At 39.8% G+C, this 20159-nt stretch overlaps 1 protein-coding gene across 1 annotated transcript in view; it reads right to left on the bottom strand.

Annotated features, from left to right (window-relative positions):
* Positions 1-20159, bottom strand: part of LOC149173782 (putative inactive purple acid phosphatase 27) — a 199382-nt gene that overhangs the window by 60000 nt on the left and 119223 nt on the right. The window contains exons 4-6 of the mRNA XM_089428007.1: positions 17062-17170; positions 16747-16858; positions 16416-16548 (exon numbers count right to left, since the gene is read on the bottom strand). Of these exons, the coding sequence (XP_089284133.1) occupies positions 16416-16548; positions 16747-16858; positions 17062-17170 (354 nt within the window). The remainder of the gene's footprint in view (positions 1-16415; positions 16549-16746; positions 16859-17061; positions 17171-20159) is intronic.

Below are 20159 nucleotides of genomic sequence, written 5' to 3'. Positions count from 1 at the left end.
CAATAGCAGAACACTTGATACAACTTGAGAAGCCAAGGGTCGGTCTCTGCACAAGAGTTGACAAAACAGAAGTTGAAAGAGCATTTGCTGAGAAAGATCACACCACCCGTCAACTCATCTCAAAACACTCAAACCAAGTTTGACGACGAGGCTACAACAAAAGGTACTTCTGCAAACAGTAAAAGTAAGCCCATCACTCCAGAAGTAGCAAATAAGCCAACTCCCCCAGACACTTCGGCAATGTCTCCTGCACTAGATTATAACATAGTTGAAGATATGAAGAAAGCTCACATGAATATCTCATTTTTTGAACTGACTAAGATCATGAGCCAGCGGGAACTGCTTGCCCGTGCACTCGAACAGTCTGCCTCAGGTAACGATTCTTCTTCATAGAAGGGATCTGGTACGTCCTCTAGTTCTCTCGAATTTATACTTAATGCTTTAAGATTAGAGGCAAACACACTCTACCCTCCATTTTTGTTAACGTTCGAAATTTTCAATTATAATATGCAAAATTGCTTAGTTGATTCCGATGCATTTGTAAACGTAATGCCTTTATTAGTAGCAAAGAAAATCAATGCAAAATGGGATAAAATAGATGCACAGATTATTTAGCTGGACAGGACTCTTGTCCATGCGATTGGTGAACTCAGAAATGTGCTAATACGCTTATCATCTGACCAATGAGTTCACCAATGTATAAACATTGTAATTGTGAACATTCTGAAAGCATACAGTGTATAACAGGTTAGGTTCCGAAAGCATATGATGTCCCGATCTTTCAACCCTTAGTTTAGGTTAGGTTAGGTTGCATTTATTAGTCTGCATCACATGGCTTCCTTTTGTTTTCATTTGTCATGTTTTCGTGTCTTGCTTTCCTAGTTCTTGTCTTGTTCCAATAAGACCATGCATGGAAGTTGTTTCATGAGCTTTGAGATGATGTGGCTAATTTTTGGGAAAGGCAAATTGTAGTGACGTGCAACCCTTGGCTAACATGTTACTCTTCTTCTTTGATTAGGCCTTTACATCTTTCATAGTTGATGATGTCTCGATGGAAAATACAATCCATTTCGAATGGAAAACCATAAGTAGAACTAAGATGTCTGCATCTATTTAGGATCTGTATTCCTAGACTTGGTTTATTAATTAATGGCGTTCTTCTTGCTGATTCAATCAAGTAGAGAAAGGAAAGGGAAAAACCCCTAGCGAGAAAATCAATATCAAAGGTATATATAACCTTCTCTGAAGGAACAACCTCTCCTGCTCTCAATAATTCGAGATCCCTCTTCCACCCCTGCAAAATAATAACTGCTTAAGCACATGTGAACTTATTAAAGAAATAAAGGGTGAGAAGAGAAAGGCTTCCTTTGCAGAGAGGTGAAACAAGTAAATTGGTTGGGGTATTGAACAGGCTCCCTACCAACAAAGCGATGCTTGTGTTCCTGTAGTAACTCCGTCAGGGTACTAAACAGGCCTGCTAGCAACGGAGCAACACCGAAGATGAAAAGTAAGAGTTTGATTATCTTTTACTCGTAATTACCATGTTACCCTCTCCTGGATCGATCCAATTGTGATCTAGTAAGCTTTGCAATGTGTTTGATTGAGTCATGGAAATGGGTTGAATGGGGAAGCTAAGGCAATCCACTGACTAAATCAAAACTTCCTGAAGGACTAAGACCACTTGCGTAAAGATAAGACTTGTTGTACACTTTTTTTCAAAGTTCCAAGGAAGCAGATATGCCAAACAAATTTCGAAGGATCGGATCATCAGCCATCAGATTTTTGAGTCAATGTAAACCCATTCTGCAAATTTATAATGTAAATGATGCTATAAACAATGTGTGTATGTAATGTTGGACACCTAATCCTCAATGGGTTAGTGTGGAAGCCGAATGGACAAAGGAGTCCAAGAGACCTTGGGATGTGAAACCCAACGGTCACAACAATGTACTATAAATGTATATCAGTTGTTAATAAAAATGTACTCTCCTGTTTATCATTCATATTCTATTGCTGCCATGTGTGTGTTTCACATGGTATCAGAGCCAGGTTTCTAGGTTTAGGCATTCTGCATACACCTTTGTAACTCCTCTGATTTGCCATTCTGGCTAACCCTGGCAGCTCTGATGCTAACGCTTCCACTCGTCTGACAATTTATTCATTGACTTGAACGTTTCTGTAGTGCTGCCATCTCTACTCTTGTCGCTGCATGATACCTGCATAAAAAAAAACTGCTCAGCCTTTTCTGCACTCAGATTTGTAACTCCTATTCCTGCCATGAATCCCTGCAATGGACAGAGCATTCTATGATTTCTGCCTTTAATAGTCTGGTGTGTACGTTGTTGGAGTATATGTGGAAGTCGAGACTTGGTGACCCCGTGCTGGTAGTGTGGAAGTCGAGATCCCGTTTTGAAGCTTGAAAGCTCGCGAAGTTTTGAACGCTGATCCATGGTGAACGCTACTCCACGGTGAACGCTGCTCAAGTTAACGCAATTTGTAGAGATATTATAATGTTGTCTCTATTTAAATTATAACGTTGTCTCTGATTCCAACTGTTGGTATTGTGCCTATTCGATTTTCGGCACTGTGAAGAAACATTTCATCTGCGACCAAGAAAGCCAATAAGGGTTGTCGGGCCGAAAATTTGTACAGGTTTTGCTAGTTTTTTCTGTGATTACCTGTAGGTGGATTTTATCTCCAAACTATCAAAACATCAAAATTCTTGCTCCGGCTTATATGTAAATCAATGATGCATTTAAATTTGTTGCAATATAGTGTGTTTGGGCTCCTGTAGATGGTTGACAAACCCAGAACTAGTGATTCGCATGTCAATCCACAGTGACATCTCCACTGTGATTTCGTGGTACCTTTGCATCATATGACACTACTATAGCACGATATATTATGGCTGATATAGGGCTTGTTCTAAGGGTTTTCACTGAGATACAAAGTATCTCATTCTCAATGTTGCGGATTTGGTGATTGCAAAGCCACGTTACAAAACACGGAACCAACAGTGGCCACTGGATCTTCAACTCTAGAACCCTGAGATCCCAATTTCTGCCACAACACGACCTCCTTGTCTCGAGAAACAATGAAAAAAAAGGTTGCTTGGGGGCAAGCTCGTCAATGACAGCAACAACAGCCAATGTGACTGCATATTTCCCCACAGTCCACTGTGATGTACTTGAATGCGTTTAAATGGTTGAAGTTGTGTATGGTCATATCTCCCGTCTGTTAAGATTATTTGTGTCTTGAACTGTGCCTTGAAACTGGCATTGTAGCATTAGTCTTGAAAACTGTGTGAAGTTGAGTCTTGCCTTGAAGATTTGCGAGTAACAACATATGGTCTTGCAGTTGGTGGTGTGAATACAACGTCGAATGACTGATACCATACTCATTTGGAACCAGCGTTGAATCAATTTTATACATGTTTGTTGGACACTGCTACTCCCTCGGCTCTGCTGCACTTTTTTCAGTAATCGCCATATTTCTCGCCCTTTTTGCAGCAATGAAGATTGCGGGGTAACGCAGGATTCCAGCGCTGGAAACATAGCCCGTAAATTGGAATTTTTCTGATTGTATCCTTGACCGTGGATAAATGCCTTGCATTGAAAAATTTTTGCCTTTACATTGTATTGGTTGTTGAACTATTGTTAAGGGTTGTTTGATTTATCTATGATGTGAACCTTTGATGAGAGGAACGTTGAGAACCGGTCTTTCCACATACAATGGTTCCATGTCAAAAATAAATCATTCAACTGCTCCAGAAATTGATACACATAATTTTGGTTGATGATCCTTCATTGCGAGACAAACTTCAGAGCATCAGGTTTGCAGATCCCAGTTTAGCTTGCGCATCCTTAAAATCGTTGTTTTCTGGGAAGAGAATTGATATGCATGAACAGAACAAATTTAGTGTGTGGTGAAACATTGAGTTATTCATGGTATATGAATTGAATTTTTAATTGGTTCCCTAGTTTACCCACAAGCAAAGCCGAATTATAAAGTGTTTGTGTGTGGTACTTGGACGAGCTCAAACATAGTTATCGAGTTACTTAATATATTGCTGCTAGTTGGTCTGTTGGTATTTTGGGTCAGTTTCTACCATACCATAATGAATTTGTCACAATTTGGATGCCATTTAGAGGCTGTTTGTGTGGTTGTATATTCTTCTCACTAGCTGATATTGAAGTGTTGATATACGTTGAAAAGTGAACGAGTATTTGAAGGATCCAAGCAAGTTTGCAGTTGTTGTTGCTCCAGTGTAGCATTGTATTTAAAACTCATTATAGTGCATTGATTCCTTGATTCCACTGCTGCATAAAGAGTTTGGTGGGCTGATTGTAATCTTTTATGTTGCACACTGATCATTTGCTGACATTTATAAAGGATATTGCAATGACATTGAATTGTGAGTGATTGTTGCTTCTTCTTCATTGGTTGATAGTTGTGATCAGTCTCTTTAACGTATAAGATAATAGAGGAAAATGACCAGACTTGATAATGCATTAGAGTTGTTAAATACTCTGATACATTCCACTATTGATGAGATGGTTAAGATCAACAAAACCTCTCTATTCAATATTAAAATATGTCTACAAAATGCACAGGAGAATATTGAGTTTTTGCAGCTTTAGACAAAGCTACAGCAAGAAGAATTAAAATAGAGGAGTCATCATTCTGAACCTATTTCTGTTCAGAACAATGAAACAAACTCCCATAAACAGCAAGACAATATTATTGAAGTTCATTCAAATCCAATGCCCAATAAAGCAGCAATTGTACATGCAGATGTACAAACTCAGTCTGCACTTCCCAAGCCCATCATCAGACCTTGGGAAGAGCTTGTCCACAACAAGCACAGAACTAGTCTTGGATATGACAAGGACATGTCCTTTCATATTCCAGACTATGCCAAGCCCATTCAGTTTCAGAGTGCTGGATTCATTCATGACAGTTCACCTCCAACTGTTCCAGACTCTGCCTCTCTTCCACAACAACAACAACAACAGATTATAAAATGCCAACACTGTGACCGAGTTGGCCATCTGAAAGATCACTGTTTTGATCTTCATCCATGTAAGCACTGTCATAAAACCAACCATTCTTCACACAGATGCTTCAGAAACAAACGTTCTGCAAGAACAAAGATTCATCTTGGATGGATCGCTTCTTGGCAATGGGCATCAACAGCCAAGAAGATATTCCAAACACATGTCAGAACTTGTTCCAAAGTATTGAACAGTCTTGCAGTTGAGTTTTCTCCATCATCTCACCTTGTATCTGACAGGGGGGGAAATGATGGTCATCTACAAGCTTCAAAGTCACATCAAGTGAGCCTGAGCCACAACCTGCCACACCAGTTTCAAAGTTGTAGCCAAAGACAAAGATGCCCCTAAGCATGCCTTCAGTTGGTAATCTGGGACACTTCCTCTAGTAGAAGGCTTCAACTTCTTGCCAGTTTCGGAATAATTCCAGGAACAAAATTGAGAACACTTCCTCTAGCAGAAGACTCCAGCTTCTTGTCAGTTTTGGAAGAGTTCCAGGAATTGCATTAAGCATTCCAGAGTTGTTGGTCATCCTTAAACCATCACAGGTTGAGACTTCCTTTTTCAGGTTGAAGTTCTCCCTTTTATGCGGGGTGAGACCTCCCTTTATTGGTTGAAGGTTTCCCTCTTCAAAACAATAGGAGCACTTCCTCTAGCAGAAGACTTCAGCTTCTTGCCAGTTTTGGAAGAGTTCCGGGAACTGCACTAAGCGTTCCAGTGTTGGTGGTCATCCTTAAACCACCGCCCTTTATACCAACATTTCAGAGAGCACATTCAGCCTAGTGCTGCCATGCATTTTTGCACATTTTGTATTACAACTCTCTTCTTGGACTCATACATAACCCTTTGGATTAAGGGGGGGGATGTTGGACACCTAATCCTCAATGGGTTAGTGTGGAAGCCGAATGGACAAAGGAGTCCAAGAGACCTTGGGATGTGAAACCCAACGGTCACAACAATGTACTATAAATGTATATCAGTTGTTAATAAAAATGTACTCTCCTGTTTATCATTCATATTCTATTGTTGCCATGTGTGTGTTTAACATGTAACAACCTAGGTAAGCCTATTATTCGGGCGAAAATTTCATCCTAGGAGATTTTCGTCTCACTGACTCATTTGTGTTTCTAAACATGGATGGTCGGCAAATTTTTTCCCTCCAACCTCACCCCAAAGCTAGGGTGGAATTCTTCGTCAAAGTTTTAGGTGAGTCCTCGTGTTCTAGTCGAGTTTTATGTAAATATGATTTGGGAATAATTAAAGCTAATTGGCAAAATTATTTTATTACAGATCACTTGGTCTACTAGATCATATTGTGTCACAGAATTGGGTGTGTAATTTGAGGGTATATATCGAACGAGTGTTCACCCTTTAACGGTTGAAAATGTAAAAATATTATGTAAAAAATATTTTAGTGCATGATCCCTCATACTTAGACACCATGCCTAAAATATTAGAGGGTAGAAAAAATATTTAATCCCATCAAGTGTCAATTAATTAATTTTTCTGGCAAAAGATTAAAATCCTAAGCCAGAAAATTAATTAATTAGAGTCAATTAAATGTCTCGAGATATTAAATTCTCCAAGTGGAAAATTTCGTGGGTCTCAAACGAATTAATTTTTGGAGGTCCCCCACCAAGGGAATATTGGAAATTTCAAGAAAAATTGGACCCCTGGACCTTGGTGGTTAAGTCAAAGTCAACTTTTTGAGAAAATTAGCTCAAAATAATTAATTTTGAGCTAATAAAAAATGGATTAAATGAGGAATTCGAAAATTCCTCAAAAAATAATTATTTCAACGGCAGAGATTAAAAGTTGATAAAGGATTTATCGACGGCTGAGATTATTTTGACGAGGATCAAACCAACTAGCTGTTATTTTTCCACTTGGAGGATTTATTTATATATATAGAGTCATTTGCATGTCAAAGAATCAAATGTTTGGCTAAGAAAATTCTTCAGCAAAACTGATGTAACGCTATTGTCCCGTTGGGAACATTTTTTGAGTCATAATAAAGACTTTGGGGTACAGTTCATGATGTTTATTGTCTACTGATTTGTGGTACGTGCTAGGTATGGTATTATGAATATAATTTATGTTAATAAAAATAGATAATAAATAATAATCATAATAATATGTAATTAAATAAAAATTAAGTTAAACAAAGAGGCATGTCTGTACATGTCTCTACAGACATGCATGTTCGTGAAAGAGTACTTACCTGGCTATATATACAGGACCCTCATTCCCAATTGTATCATCATTCTTATTCATACATATAATATATATATTCTTGTATCTCAATAGAGATCTACATATTCCAAGTCTTTTGGAGTATTTAACATGAAGAACGAACCTTGTTCACTTCATTTGGTATCAGAGCCACGTTGGCTAATCGCCAGGCCTTTGGCCATCAACCCTTCGTCCCGTGTCGTTGGAATTTAGGCTTTTAGCCAAAAGAAGCTTTTGGAGGTTCTCCAGAGTTAACGTCAAGCCATTGGCCATTTAAAAAATCCAAATTTAAAGAAAAAAAATCACAAAGTTAAAAATATATTGATAGCAAATATATATATATATATATATATATATATATATATATATAATATATAAAAAATTCAAAAAAATAAAAATAAAATAAAAAAGCTTACCTAGTCGGCACACGAAACATCGTTAGGTTGTCTGCTATACATAGCGGCCGACACACCAACTGGCCTTGACGTCTACTGCTTATGTTTATGTTCTATCTACACTTTACTATCATGCGAATGTGATTGCTAATCTGAATATTGATATTGGGCTAATACGAAAAATTGAAGTAAATTGCGCTAAGCATAGAACATACCAAAATTTAACAATGTTCCTACTGAATGATATCTTTGGATTCTTCATGAAACTTCGTTATTCTTTAAAGAGGGTAAATGTTTGAAGTTGGTAATTAGGGTATCGATTTTGAACCTCCTTAGAAGACGTTTTATCTTATCATAAGCATCTCAAGACTCCATTGCCCAAAGGACTGGGCACTAGTAAAAGGATTTTGGTGATAAAACTCCTCTTTCTCCATATTCTCCTCAATTTCGGTCCCCTAAAGGTAGGGCAAAAATCTAGGGCTTGCAGCGAAATTTTAGGGAGGTGATTTCTTAGGAATCTGAGTGTCCAAACATCAAACTCAAGGTCTAGGCTACCTATTGATCCAGGTGGCTATTGGTGGCCACCTGCCAAGTCCACTTGGACCCCCACCATTGTTTCTTTCAGCTTTTCAGTTTCCTTAATTGTAGCACAGTTTACTATTTTTAGCAGTTTTTTGGGTCTTGAATTTCCAGAGCCGTTTTGAAGCCCTAAACGACGTTTTTTGGGAAAACTAGGACCAACGTGGGTCCATTAACCGATGTTGCTCTTCTGAAAGTTGTAGTTCTCAGATAGATATTTCTAACGAGATATCGTGCGCATCAAACGGAGATCATATGCCAAAGTTAAGACCCGGGAAGTTGATGTACCAATTTACCCAAACGAGGCCCAAAGTTTGGCGTCTAGGGTTAGGTTTTTGGATGTTTAGGGTTTTCCACTGTTTCTCAACAATAAATAGGCCTTCGAGCCTCATTGTAACATAGTTCAGAGGCATGTAGCCGCCACATCTCTTCTCAGAGATAAGCTACCATCACCCTAGCTCGTTTATTTCCATTGTTGTTTGTAAGCATATTTCAGTGTTTTACATTAATGAAATGAAGTATTATTTTCGTTGCATCTCTGTGTTTATGGTTATCTATGTAATTTGTTATATTCTTGTTTAAATCCGGATCACTAGTATCAGAGCGGTCTGCTTTTTCTCTGTCTTTCTTTGCATGTCCCCAACGAGGTTGGATATAAGGAGTTAGGGCTTGAACTGGTCGAACCTTTGCAAGACCAGCCTCGCAAATCTCGACGGCCTCCCATGGCGGATGAAAAGAAAGACGACGGGACAGGAGATCCTAGCAAAATCTTGCTCAAAGAAGCCCTCGAGTGACAAAGGAACGTGATGATGGACAGTTTTGCCCATATCCTTCAGCGGCTACCCAGGGGCGATGCATCGGCTTCCAACAGCTACTCTAGAAACGCCACATTGTTTAAGGTACAAGTTAATTTTGAAATCCCCATATTCGAGGGTCAGATAGATGCAAATGCCATCGATAAATGGTTAAATTTGCTAGAGGGTTATTTTTCTGTTCATGATTTTTCCAGTCGAGAAAAGATTATTTTTGCTCTTCTCAAAGCAACCCCCCACGTCAAGGACTGGTGGGAAACCTACTGCGAGCAAAAGGATGAAAGTACAGGCTCACTATTTTCAGCCGCACCCACTTGGGATTCATTCCGGGATGCCATCAAGGAGCAGTACTACCCTATCGGAAGCTATGAGGATCAATACATAAAGTGGACAACACTGCGACAGGGGAGGGACCAAGACGTGCCGAAGTTTACCAATATTTTCCATACCCTTCGCACAAAGTTGGGTATCAAGGATTTGGAGCAGCATTTGGTACTCAAATACCGCGGCTGCCTGCACAAGTACATCCAGGAAGAAATAGAATTCCTGAACATCCCCTCACTCGGCACGGCATACCGATATGCCGTCAAGGAAGAGCAAAAGTTTAAACAAAAGAAACGAGACTTTGGATCTGCGAATCCGAAGCAAGGGAAAGGTGCCCCCAAACTGTAGAACAAAGGACAAATCCAAGATGGGGTGGCCCAAGACAACCCGCCAAAGCTGCAAGCAAAGAACAACGCTGTGAAGCCGAAAAAGGACACGGGAAAGTGGTGTGAGTTCCATAAGAGCTCCGCTCACAACACAAGTGAGTGTCAGGCCAAGCAGTCACTAGTGGGCGAGCTAAAGGTTTCAGAATCAGATGCATGTTCCGACTCTGAGTCAGAACCCAACAAGGGGAATGACAAAGGGAAGCAGATTATCAATGCGGAGCCCAACGCCATCGTTGCCACCACAAAGATACAAAAGGAGAAACCCGAAGATCCAGAGGAGGAGGAGCGTCTCTTCCACTCCCTGATGTGGGTAAAGGGCTCCCTGCTACAGTTCATTGTCAATAGCGGGAGCCAAAAGAACCTCATTTCGATAGAGGTCGTGAAGCAGTCGGGCTTACCGACCACAGCACATCCACAACCGTACACCATCGGGTGGCTTCACCAAGGGCGGGATCTTGGCGTGAGCCAGCATTGTCGCCTTTCATACAACATCAAGCCCTTCACGGATGAGGTATTGTGACACATTGCTCCCCTTGAAGTTTTTGATGTATTATTAGGACAACCATACTTGTGGAAGCGACATGATGTGTATGAATCAAGGCCCCGTGCTGTTATTGTTACTTTGGGAAATAAGTTGTATAGGATACCAGAGGTAGCACCGCCTACCACCATCTCTTTGGTTACTACAAAACAATGCAGTAAGCTCATTTCCAAAACGGGAAATTTGTTTTCCTGATGATACGCCCTCAAGGAAAGAAGAAGACAGTGGCCACGTCCTCCAGACAGGGCCCCTTCGCACGACAACTACAGATGGACAAGGCCATGGAGGAGTACGAGGGCATCTTCACCTCCCCCGCAGGGGTTCCTCTGCACTGTCAGGTCAAGCACTCCATCGATCTGACCCTAGGTGTGCCGCTGCCCAATGGACCAATCTATCGGCACTCCATTCTAGAGAACGATGAAATCAAGAGGCAAATTCAAGAGCTTCTACAAAAAGATCACATCCGTCCGAGTTCATCGCCCTGTGGGACCCCGATCGTGTTGGTACAGAAGAAGGATGGGACTTGGAGACTCTGTATTGACTATCGGGTGCTGAACAAGATCACTGTCTGTAATAGGTACCCAATCCCACAGATTGATGACCTCTTGGACCAACTGAAGGGGGCAAAATATTTCAGCAAGATTGATTTGAAGTCAGGATATCACCAGGTACCAATCGAACCCTCCGATGTGTGGAAGACTGCCTTCAAAGCCAAGGAGGGCCTTTTTGAATGGTTGGTTATGCCTTTCGATTGACGAATGCTCCTGCAACCTTCATGAGGCTAATGGATGACATATTGCAGCCATTCACCAACTCATTTGTAGTGGTATACTTGGAGGACATCTTGATCTTCAACCAGAGTTGGGAAGAGCACCTCCACCACATCCGATAGGTTCTCCAAACACTACGGCAACACAATTTATGTGCCAATTTGGAGAAATACACTTTTGACATGACCCAGGTTCAGTATTTGGGATACATTATTGATGAACAGGGGGTGCATGTGGATCCAGCCAAAATCCAAGTCATTCGGGATTAGCCATCTCCAACCACTCTGACAGAGCTCCGCAGCTTTCTAGGTCTTTCCAACTTCTACCGCAGGTTCGTGTTGGGATTTTCTCATATCACTTAGCCCTTGAGTCAAGTCACCAAGGGAGGAGCGAAAGCAAAATTCTTTTGGTCTGAATCTCAACAGAAGGCATTCATAGAGTTGAAAGATCGCCTTTGCACGGCACCAGTGCTCGCATTACCAAACTTGCAACAACCAATTGAGGTCGAGACAGATGCCTCTGACTATGCTATTGGGGCAGTCCTTATTCAACACGGGCATCTAGTGGCATATCACAGTGAAACACTTTCAGACACAGTCCGGAGTATCCCACTTATGACAAAGAGGTGTATTCCATTGTGCATGCCTGCCGACAATGGAAGCATTACATTTTGGGGAAGGAAACGGTCATCCACACAGACCACCGATCCCTGCAGTTCATGCAGACCCAAGGGAAATTGCAGAATGATCGCCATCAGAAGTGGTCCACATACCTGCAACAGTTCCATTTGAATATCAAGTATAAGAAGGGCAGCACCAATAATGTTGTAGATTGCCTCAGCCGACCACTGATCATGGCGTTAACCACCGTGCTCAACTCTTATGGGCACGAGACTTCTGATTGGCCACTTTTCTACAAAAGCGTCCTAGAATTCGGCCACACATACCAAACACTCTTGGAGGATCAGCGTGTTCCAGATTTTCACCTCCAAGATTCCCTGTTATGCCACCTGGGTCACCTTTGTGTTCCTTCAAGCGAGCGTGCCAAGATGATTTGGGAAGCACACTACAGTCGGGCTGTTGGGCATTTCGGGGTCGAGAAAACAGTGGCAGTACTGCAGAAGTATTTCTATTGGCCGAATCTTCGACAGGATGTCAGGAAGTACATCAGATCATGCACTGCCTGCGCCATTGCCAAACCGACCATCAAGAAGCAAGGCCTCTATACCCCGCTGCCTACCCCTAGTCGACCTTGGGAATCCATCTCCATGGATTACATGTCAGGCCTTCCTTCCACTAAGCATGGAAACGACTGTGTTTTTGTGGTCGTCGACAGGTTCTCGAAGATGGCCATTATGGCGGCCTGCAAGAAGAATATCACAGCAAAAGCCACTGCTAAACTCTTCTTTGAACGAGTGTGGGTACACTTTGGGATCCCACAGTCTATCATCTCAGATCGGGACAACAGGTTCCTCAGTACATTTTGGTCCAGTCTCTGGTCGATGCTGGACACCAAACTCACTAAGTCCACAGCCTTCCATCCTCAAACTGATGGCCAGACAGAGGTTGTCAACAGGATGATCGTACACATTTTGCGCATGTACAACTCAAAGCATCCACGCACATGGGACGAGAGCCTCCCCTATGTTCAGCATAGCTACAACCGGGCTCTTCACAGCTCGATTGGCCACAACCTTTTTCAGGTGGGCTTGGGATTCCAGCCACTATGTCCCATTGATGTGGCCATGCCATTTGCAGCTACTCACGCAGATTCGGCTCATGTCCAGTCCGAAACAGATAAGGCAACCAGCTTCATTGAGCACATCCAACATATTCGCCAGCAGGTCCATGACATTCTAGAGAAATCAAATGCCAAGTACAAGCAACGACATGATCAACATCGGGTGCCACACAAGTTTCAAGTGGGCGACAAAGTCTGGTTGCATTTGCAAAAGGAACGCCTTATCAGAGCCTATCGGAAACTCAGACCACTCTGATATGGTCCTTACACCATTACCAAGGTTGTGGTAGACAATTCATTTGAGCTTAGCATTCCCCCATTCCATGGCCTGCACCCAATGTTCAATGTGGACCGCCTTTGGCCATACTTTCCACCATTACTAGACACATCCAACATTGCAGAACAGCTCACACCCACAGAGTTAAATCTAGATTGCATGGAACAAGCTGCAACTGATCGGATCATGGACACACAGATCAAGCACACTCGCCAACAAAATATCCAACTGTATCGAGTTGTCAAAGTAGGCCAACTCCTTCACCAGGGCAAGTGGCTCACCAGGGACCAAGTTCAGCAGAAGTTTCCTCATCTCATGGAGGAGCTCAACACAATGGGGACCATTGCTTCCTAAGGGGGGAGGAATGATCCAAGTAGATATTGGTGGCCACCTGCCAAGTCCACTTGGACCCCCACCATTGTTTCTTTCAGCTTTTCAGTTTCCTTAATTGTAGCACAGTTTACTACTTTTAGCAGTTTTCCGGGTCTTGAACTTCCGGAGCTGTTTTGAGGCCCTAAACGACATTTTTTTGGGAAAACTAGGAGCAACATGGGTCCATGCCCATGTTGCTCTTTCCAAAGTTGTAGTTCTCGGATAGATCTTTCTAACGAGATATTATGCGCGTCAAATGGAGATCATATGCCAAAGATATGACCCCGGGAAGTTGATGTACCAATTTACCCAAACGGGACCCACAGTTTGGCGTTTCATCTTCTAGGGTTAGGTTTTTGGATGTTTAGGGTTTTCACTGTTTCTCAACAATAAATAGGCCTTCGAGCCTCATTGTAACACAATTCAGAGGCATGTAGCCACCACATCTCTTCTCAGAGATAAGCTACCATCGCCCTAGCTGGTTTATTTCCATTGTTGTTTGTAAGCATATTCCAGTATTTTACATTAATGAAATGAAGTATTATTTCCGTTGCATCTCTGTGTTTATGGTTATCTCTGTAATTTGTTGTATTCCTGTTTAAATCCAGATCACCTATGCTCCAAGTTTGGTGGGCATCTGCCCAAGTTTCATCCATAAAATCTCTTGCCCTAGGCGCTACTCCAATAGGGAAAACCTAATTCTCTCTCTCACCTTGGGGACTCCTTTGAGGGTTGTATGAGCATAGTATTTGTTGGAATAAATCATAACAAACCCTTTCTCCTCCCTTACCTTGACCTAGTGAGTACCTTGGAAGTATTTCTTCCCATGTTTATTCATAAAACGTTAGGTCTAGCACAAGTATTTCCCAAGTCTCTCAAAAGGAGCAAAGGGCCTTTTAGAAGTGTTAAAATATCACAAAGAGCTTCCTTGAGAGATCCTACCTCATCACCTAGAGTCTTGACCTTAGGAATACCTATTATCATCATCATATCTAAAACCCTAAGTCTTGATCTCCTCTTAGGCCTTTCTTGGAGAGCGTTTAGCTTCCTTAAAGCATTTAGCCATTGTTGTGTCTCTCCATGAATGGGATTTGTGGAATCACGTTATACCTAAATCATTTATCTATTCATCTAAGTGATTCCGTTCCTACCAAGACTCCTCCCATCATTTAACGTTCGTAAAGAGCAGGGGACTTTGACTGAGGTGACAGTGGGTCATTGTCCCATTGTTGTCACTTAGTCTAGTAGTTTTCCCTTCCTTAGGGCCCTGCTAGATTGTGTGGTAACAGTAACAATCCAAGTTGAAGAAAAGGGAACAAGTGTTGATCTAGATAATATCACAATTCAGAAGGATTCCAATCCAATTGAAGTGAAAACATACTCGGATCAACCAACAAACGCTGGTGCATGAAGGAAATCATATACCTAAAGTAAATCAAGCAATCACCACAAGCATGATAAGGGAAAATCAGGTCATAAGAACTCCTTATCAACATCCAGACCATAAAAGCAGACATCTCAAACAATGAGCATATCAATAACACTCAAGATAGAAACAACTAAGTTATCTTCCAAAGAACACTGATACCAATATCATCAAGTTTCATGATAACAATTAATCTTGGGAAGCCTATATGTGCAAGGTTCCATAGGAAATCAAATTAGGATGGTTAGATCATGTTATAGTTCGACAATTATGTTCAATGCTTAGAAGTTTGTGTCATCTAGTGTTATCAACCTTGACAACATTAAAAAAAACAAGAATTAGGAGAAGTTATTATAAATGAAAGTAAAAGACATAAATCCTTCTCACCAATATGCTTTGTGGACAAAGCATTTCTAAAAGGGAAGGCAATGTTATGAATATAAATATATCAAATAATATAATTAAATAATAATTTATTTATTTTTTTACCATGGTGAATCAAGAACTCATTGGAATAATTTGGGCGATGCCCAAGATCAAACCTAGCGGCTACCACTATAACACCAAGACTATATCCAATAGCTCGTAAGCTAGATATACCAAGAATTTATGACTTAGCAAGGGCCGAGACTCCACGAGGGTGGGGTAGCCTACTCCTTGAACCTTATCACAATGGGCCAAAGATGTCCCCTCATGGAATTTGAAACCTGGTGGAGAGGATAACATTCCATTGTGCCAACCACTTGGTCGCCCCAGGAGGAGGTCACCCCACAAGGAGACCATAATTTAATAATAATAATTAGTATAATGAAAGGACATAACTATTCATGAAAAGGCATCCGGCCTAGGTATATATATGGGGTCGTCATTGTATTCCATCATATCATTTTCTCATAGATTATCAATATATATTTATTTATCTTAAATGGATACTTTTATATTCTAAGTATTTTGGTTATTCTATTCGTATGCTAGTTTTGGTTGTCATGGACACAATAGAGCATTGATATAGCAAACTATCTTGGGGAGGATATTGTGATTGGAAGAATTTTCTATTGGATGATAGTTGTGATTCTATGGTGATTTTGTGAAAATTTATTGTAAGTACCTTCTTCCAATTTGTAGTTGTTGTAGAATTATGATTTCACTGAAATTTTCACCATATGTGTTGAATATTTTATGGCTCTAACATCTCCTATTGCAAAATTATCATCTAGCCGCAAGGACAGATTTAGTAATCCTAACCTTAAGGATACTCCCCTTGTGCCAGAGAACCAGCCTAAAGGGAGAGAGGGAGCTACTGCAATGACAATGGATAACCCTTCCTAGTTCCCTCTAAGATTGCACTCATTATTAGGGCTTTATAACTTAAGTACAATTTTGGGTGGCAACATAACTATTAAATTAATTTTCATGTTTGTATATGGGAGTATGACATCTGTGTTTAAATTTTAGAGTACACAAGAAGAAACCCACAAATAAGTCATCCTACAAAAGCCAGGTAATCTACCTGAATGTAATGCTCACCAAAACCATCACGCTCTGCTTTTCCCATGTCCCCATATGTAATAAATGTCAGCTCATTTGAACCAGCTGCTGGAGGTGTAAAAAAATTGGTTGCAGTACTCCATCCGACTTCATCACTGTTAAACAAGTAAAACCAAATGACTAAAGTTGGTAACTTGCCACTGACATCATCCTTCTAGTAGTGGATATTATTATTCCTAAGCCATCGCCAAAATTCTATACTTCAGCAAGCAAAGAAGAGATAGTTCATTCAAATAGAATTTACTTTAAAATGGTTGTCAACACCAGGGGAAAACTAATTTCTTGAGAGTAACCTGCCATATTTGTATGGATAGGATTTTGAAGGCAAAAGACCATCCAGCAATGCAGTATGGATGAACCCTGGAGTATGCCAGCCAAAATTGACTGCTGGATTGACAAATGAACCTGTTAAAACAAGCATTATCCATTATCAGAAGCACTATTCACCAAAATATTTTTGCTAAAATACAAGGAGTTCACTGTTTTAGAGGTTGTGAACAAATGCTCTAAGGGAAATCATTGTAGGCACATGAATTATGATAATACAGTTTGCAGGCTTCCTTGAATATCTCACATACTCAGTCAAATCTCAACATCATAATACCTACCACACAAATCATTTGGAGTAAACGTTGCTACAGCCGACAATGCCAGCTTTCCATCTCCATAGTGTACATATTGAGGCTTGCCATCACCACTGATCCAAGTCAATCTCATCTGCATGAGAATGGACTAGTCAAGAATCAGAACTAAAATTGGAAACATTAAGGAGTTAAATTTGCAATTCAGAATATTATAGGATGAATTAGAAAGAAAATAAGAAGATAGTCACGGAATTTTACATTGCACTAATTTTCCTGTTAAAATAGTGCATAATAGCCTAGTATGGAATAAAAATGGAAGAGTAAAACTATGAAAAAAAATTCTTCTAATCAACCATAAAATGTTACAATCTACTATAGTGAATATTCTATCCCATCAAGAAAAAACAGCCATTCCGTGTTTTCAATTCCTTTACCTAACTTAAGAATTCCATGAACAGATGGATGTTAGCATACAACCAATTCACGGACCGCTCAGGAATCTATTTAATTTGCATTTGTTCAAATTTTTTAAACAAATATTAGCTGTTTTTTGGCCAACTCACAGCAGTGAGTGACCTTGAATTCCAAGGCCATACATGAAAATGGTACTCCATGCGATTTGTAAAACTAATGTCAATTATATGTTGAATAAAATGTTGCTCGTGTTTCCTTTCATTGCAAAAGAAAATGCTACTACTTAAACATGCAGGGACAACTGAAACCATAATCTCAACTATTTTCATCCCTACAATCAAAATAAGAGTAAATTTTCTAAAATCAATAAGCCATTCTTTCTCAGCAAAAATATGATAAACATAGACCTTTTTGACATTTAATTTTACGTCTGCATTTGTAACAATTTCAGTTTTTTCCCAATCTGACAATTTGTGTATAGGACTAAGTAGCTCCTTTTCTTTAGAGTCGGATCATGCAAAAAATAACATATTCTTTGGTGTGCTCAATATTTGTACTTCACCTAATCTTTATAATCACACTACATCTAGATCTGCAATTTCCATTTCAAAACCAGTATCATAGCAATTTACAAAAATTTGTTGTTCTAGCTAGTTTGAGTCAACATCTTGAAGGTGCTAACCATAGTTTTTAAAACTGGAAGCAGGTTTTGAACCATAACCTGGATTCGAACGGGATTGAACCAGATTTGAAAAAAATAGATAAAATAATTATTTTTAATGAAAAAAATATTTTTAAGATTTCAAACCACGATTCCAGACCATTAAAGACAAAATATACAATGTTTGTTCATCTGTATACCATTTAAGGGTGAATATACCAAAATGGCACCAAATGAAATACATATCAATAACAAAATACATAATCAACAAGGCTCTAAATGGTCTCTAGAGTCCAAAAACAATGCTACAAGCTATTGAGCCTCTAGCCTACTACAAATCACTAATCAACATGATCACTCATCAAACTCACCATTGATTAACCACTACCAGAAATGAGACCGTCAACAAGAGCTACGTAAACATCATCTAGCTCAAAGTCTTCAAACTTGCATTCCTCAACCTTATAATATGGGAAAAGATTTAAAATCTTAACATGCCTAACCGGTGATTTTGGTTTGAGTGAAGAATTCATCTCCTCAACCTTCTAATATGGTGGAAAAAGCTTACATGTCTAACCAATTATTTAGGTTTGAGTGAAGTGTACATTTTTGTTAAGGCCATGACAGAGGAGTTCAATAATCAATACCAAAAACATCAAAGGAGTTCAACAATCAACACCACCAACATCAAGGTGCACAAAGGGCTTCATGCTTTTGATTAAATGCCAATCTCATACCCTCATACATGATAGAATTCAATGAAAATGTTGCAATCCTATGAATCCTAAAATCCTAAAAGCTATTGAATCCACTGAATTTGGAGTGGGATATGAAATTCTACTTTCAACATATAAGTACAATAAGGTTGGAACCACTTTTAAACATCCTGAAACAATTAATGGTAATATTAAAATTTCAATAAAAACCATTTACTTTAAGAATTTAACACTACCATTCATTGCTAACATTGTTAGAGTTGAGTTAGTTTTTTAGTTTAGGTTTAGGGTTTAGGAGGGAGAGGGCTTGTTTTATAGCCACGGGGGGTTGTTTGGGAGGAAACAGCTCCTATTTCCCTCCAAAACCACCTAAAAAACTGCCACCATGGATCCTAGACTCCCCCCACACATGTGAGATCTAACCGGCCCAATTTGGAGCAAAATTCACTAGTTTGGGCCAGTTGGTACCAGTTTGGTGCGTAACCAGTTGATTTGGTACCTAACTAATAACAACTAGCTCCAAATTGTATTGTTCTCCCAGGTCATTGGTTGAAGGTTGTTGATCGGCTGGTTTGATCAGTTATCAGTTCAAACCGGTTGGTTTTTAAAACTCTGGTGCTAATTGTTACACTTCATATGACATGAGGTTTCACTAGTGATTTTCATCACAATGGATGGGTTTGCGGCATGGTACATATGGAGTTTTAACATATGGGTTTTATGAGATGCTATCATGGAGGAGACTCATTTTCTCATTGATGGATTGTTGTGATCATAGCTCATCTATTGATTTTCATCATGTTGCATGATTGAATAATGGATCATCCTCTTGGCATATGTTCTAATGGTTATGGAGCATGTTACCTCATCACGGTGATGCATGTTCATTTAAAGGGTTCTACACATTTGTTAATGTAGGATGTGTTAGTATTCTACCCAGTGTGTTGGTCAATAATTGTCATTGATGAAATATAAGCTCTCTTGATGGAAATTGATGGATGTTGCACTATTGGAGGATTATGATTGATGGCATCCCTAATGACATATATTATCGTGTGACTTTAATCTTTTTATATTAAACCAAAGCTAAATTGGGCCTTGAATAATAATCCATTGTTGGAGTAATAAACTTTGGAAACCTTTTAACCAAAGTTCACAAATGAAAATATAACAACGCATATAATAAAACCCTATCGGAGAAATATCATATCAGTGTTTTTATTGTGTGTCACCACTCAAATCCTCCGATCACCGATATGCGATTTCATATAACCTTTGATTTGCTCTGGTTTATGATATGCGGACTCGACTTGATTTAAGTAAACAATTCA

This window comes from Pinus tabuliformis, chromosome 4_2, assembly GCF_031772625.1.
Source record: "Pinus tabuliformis cultivar Carrire ecotype Pingquan chromosome 4_2, CPIR1, whole genome shotgun sequence".
Classification (NCBI taxonomy): Eukaryota; Viridiplantae; Streptophyta; class Pinopsida; order Pinales; family Pinaceae; genus Pinus; species Pinus tabuliformis.
This window is presented reverse-complemented; position numbering and strand designations above follow the sequence as displayed.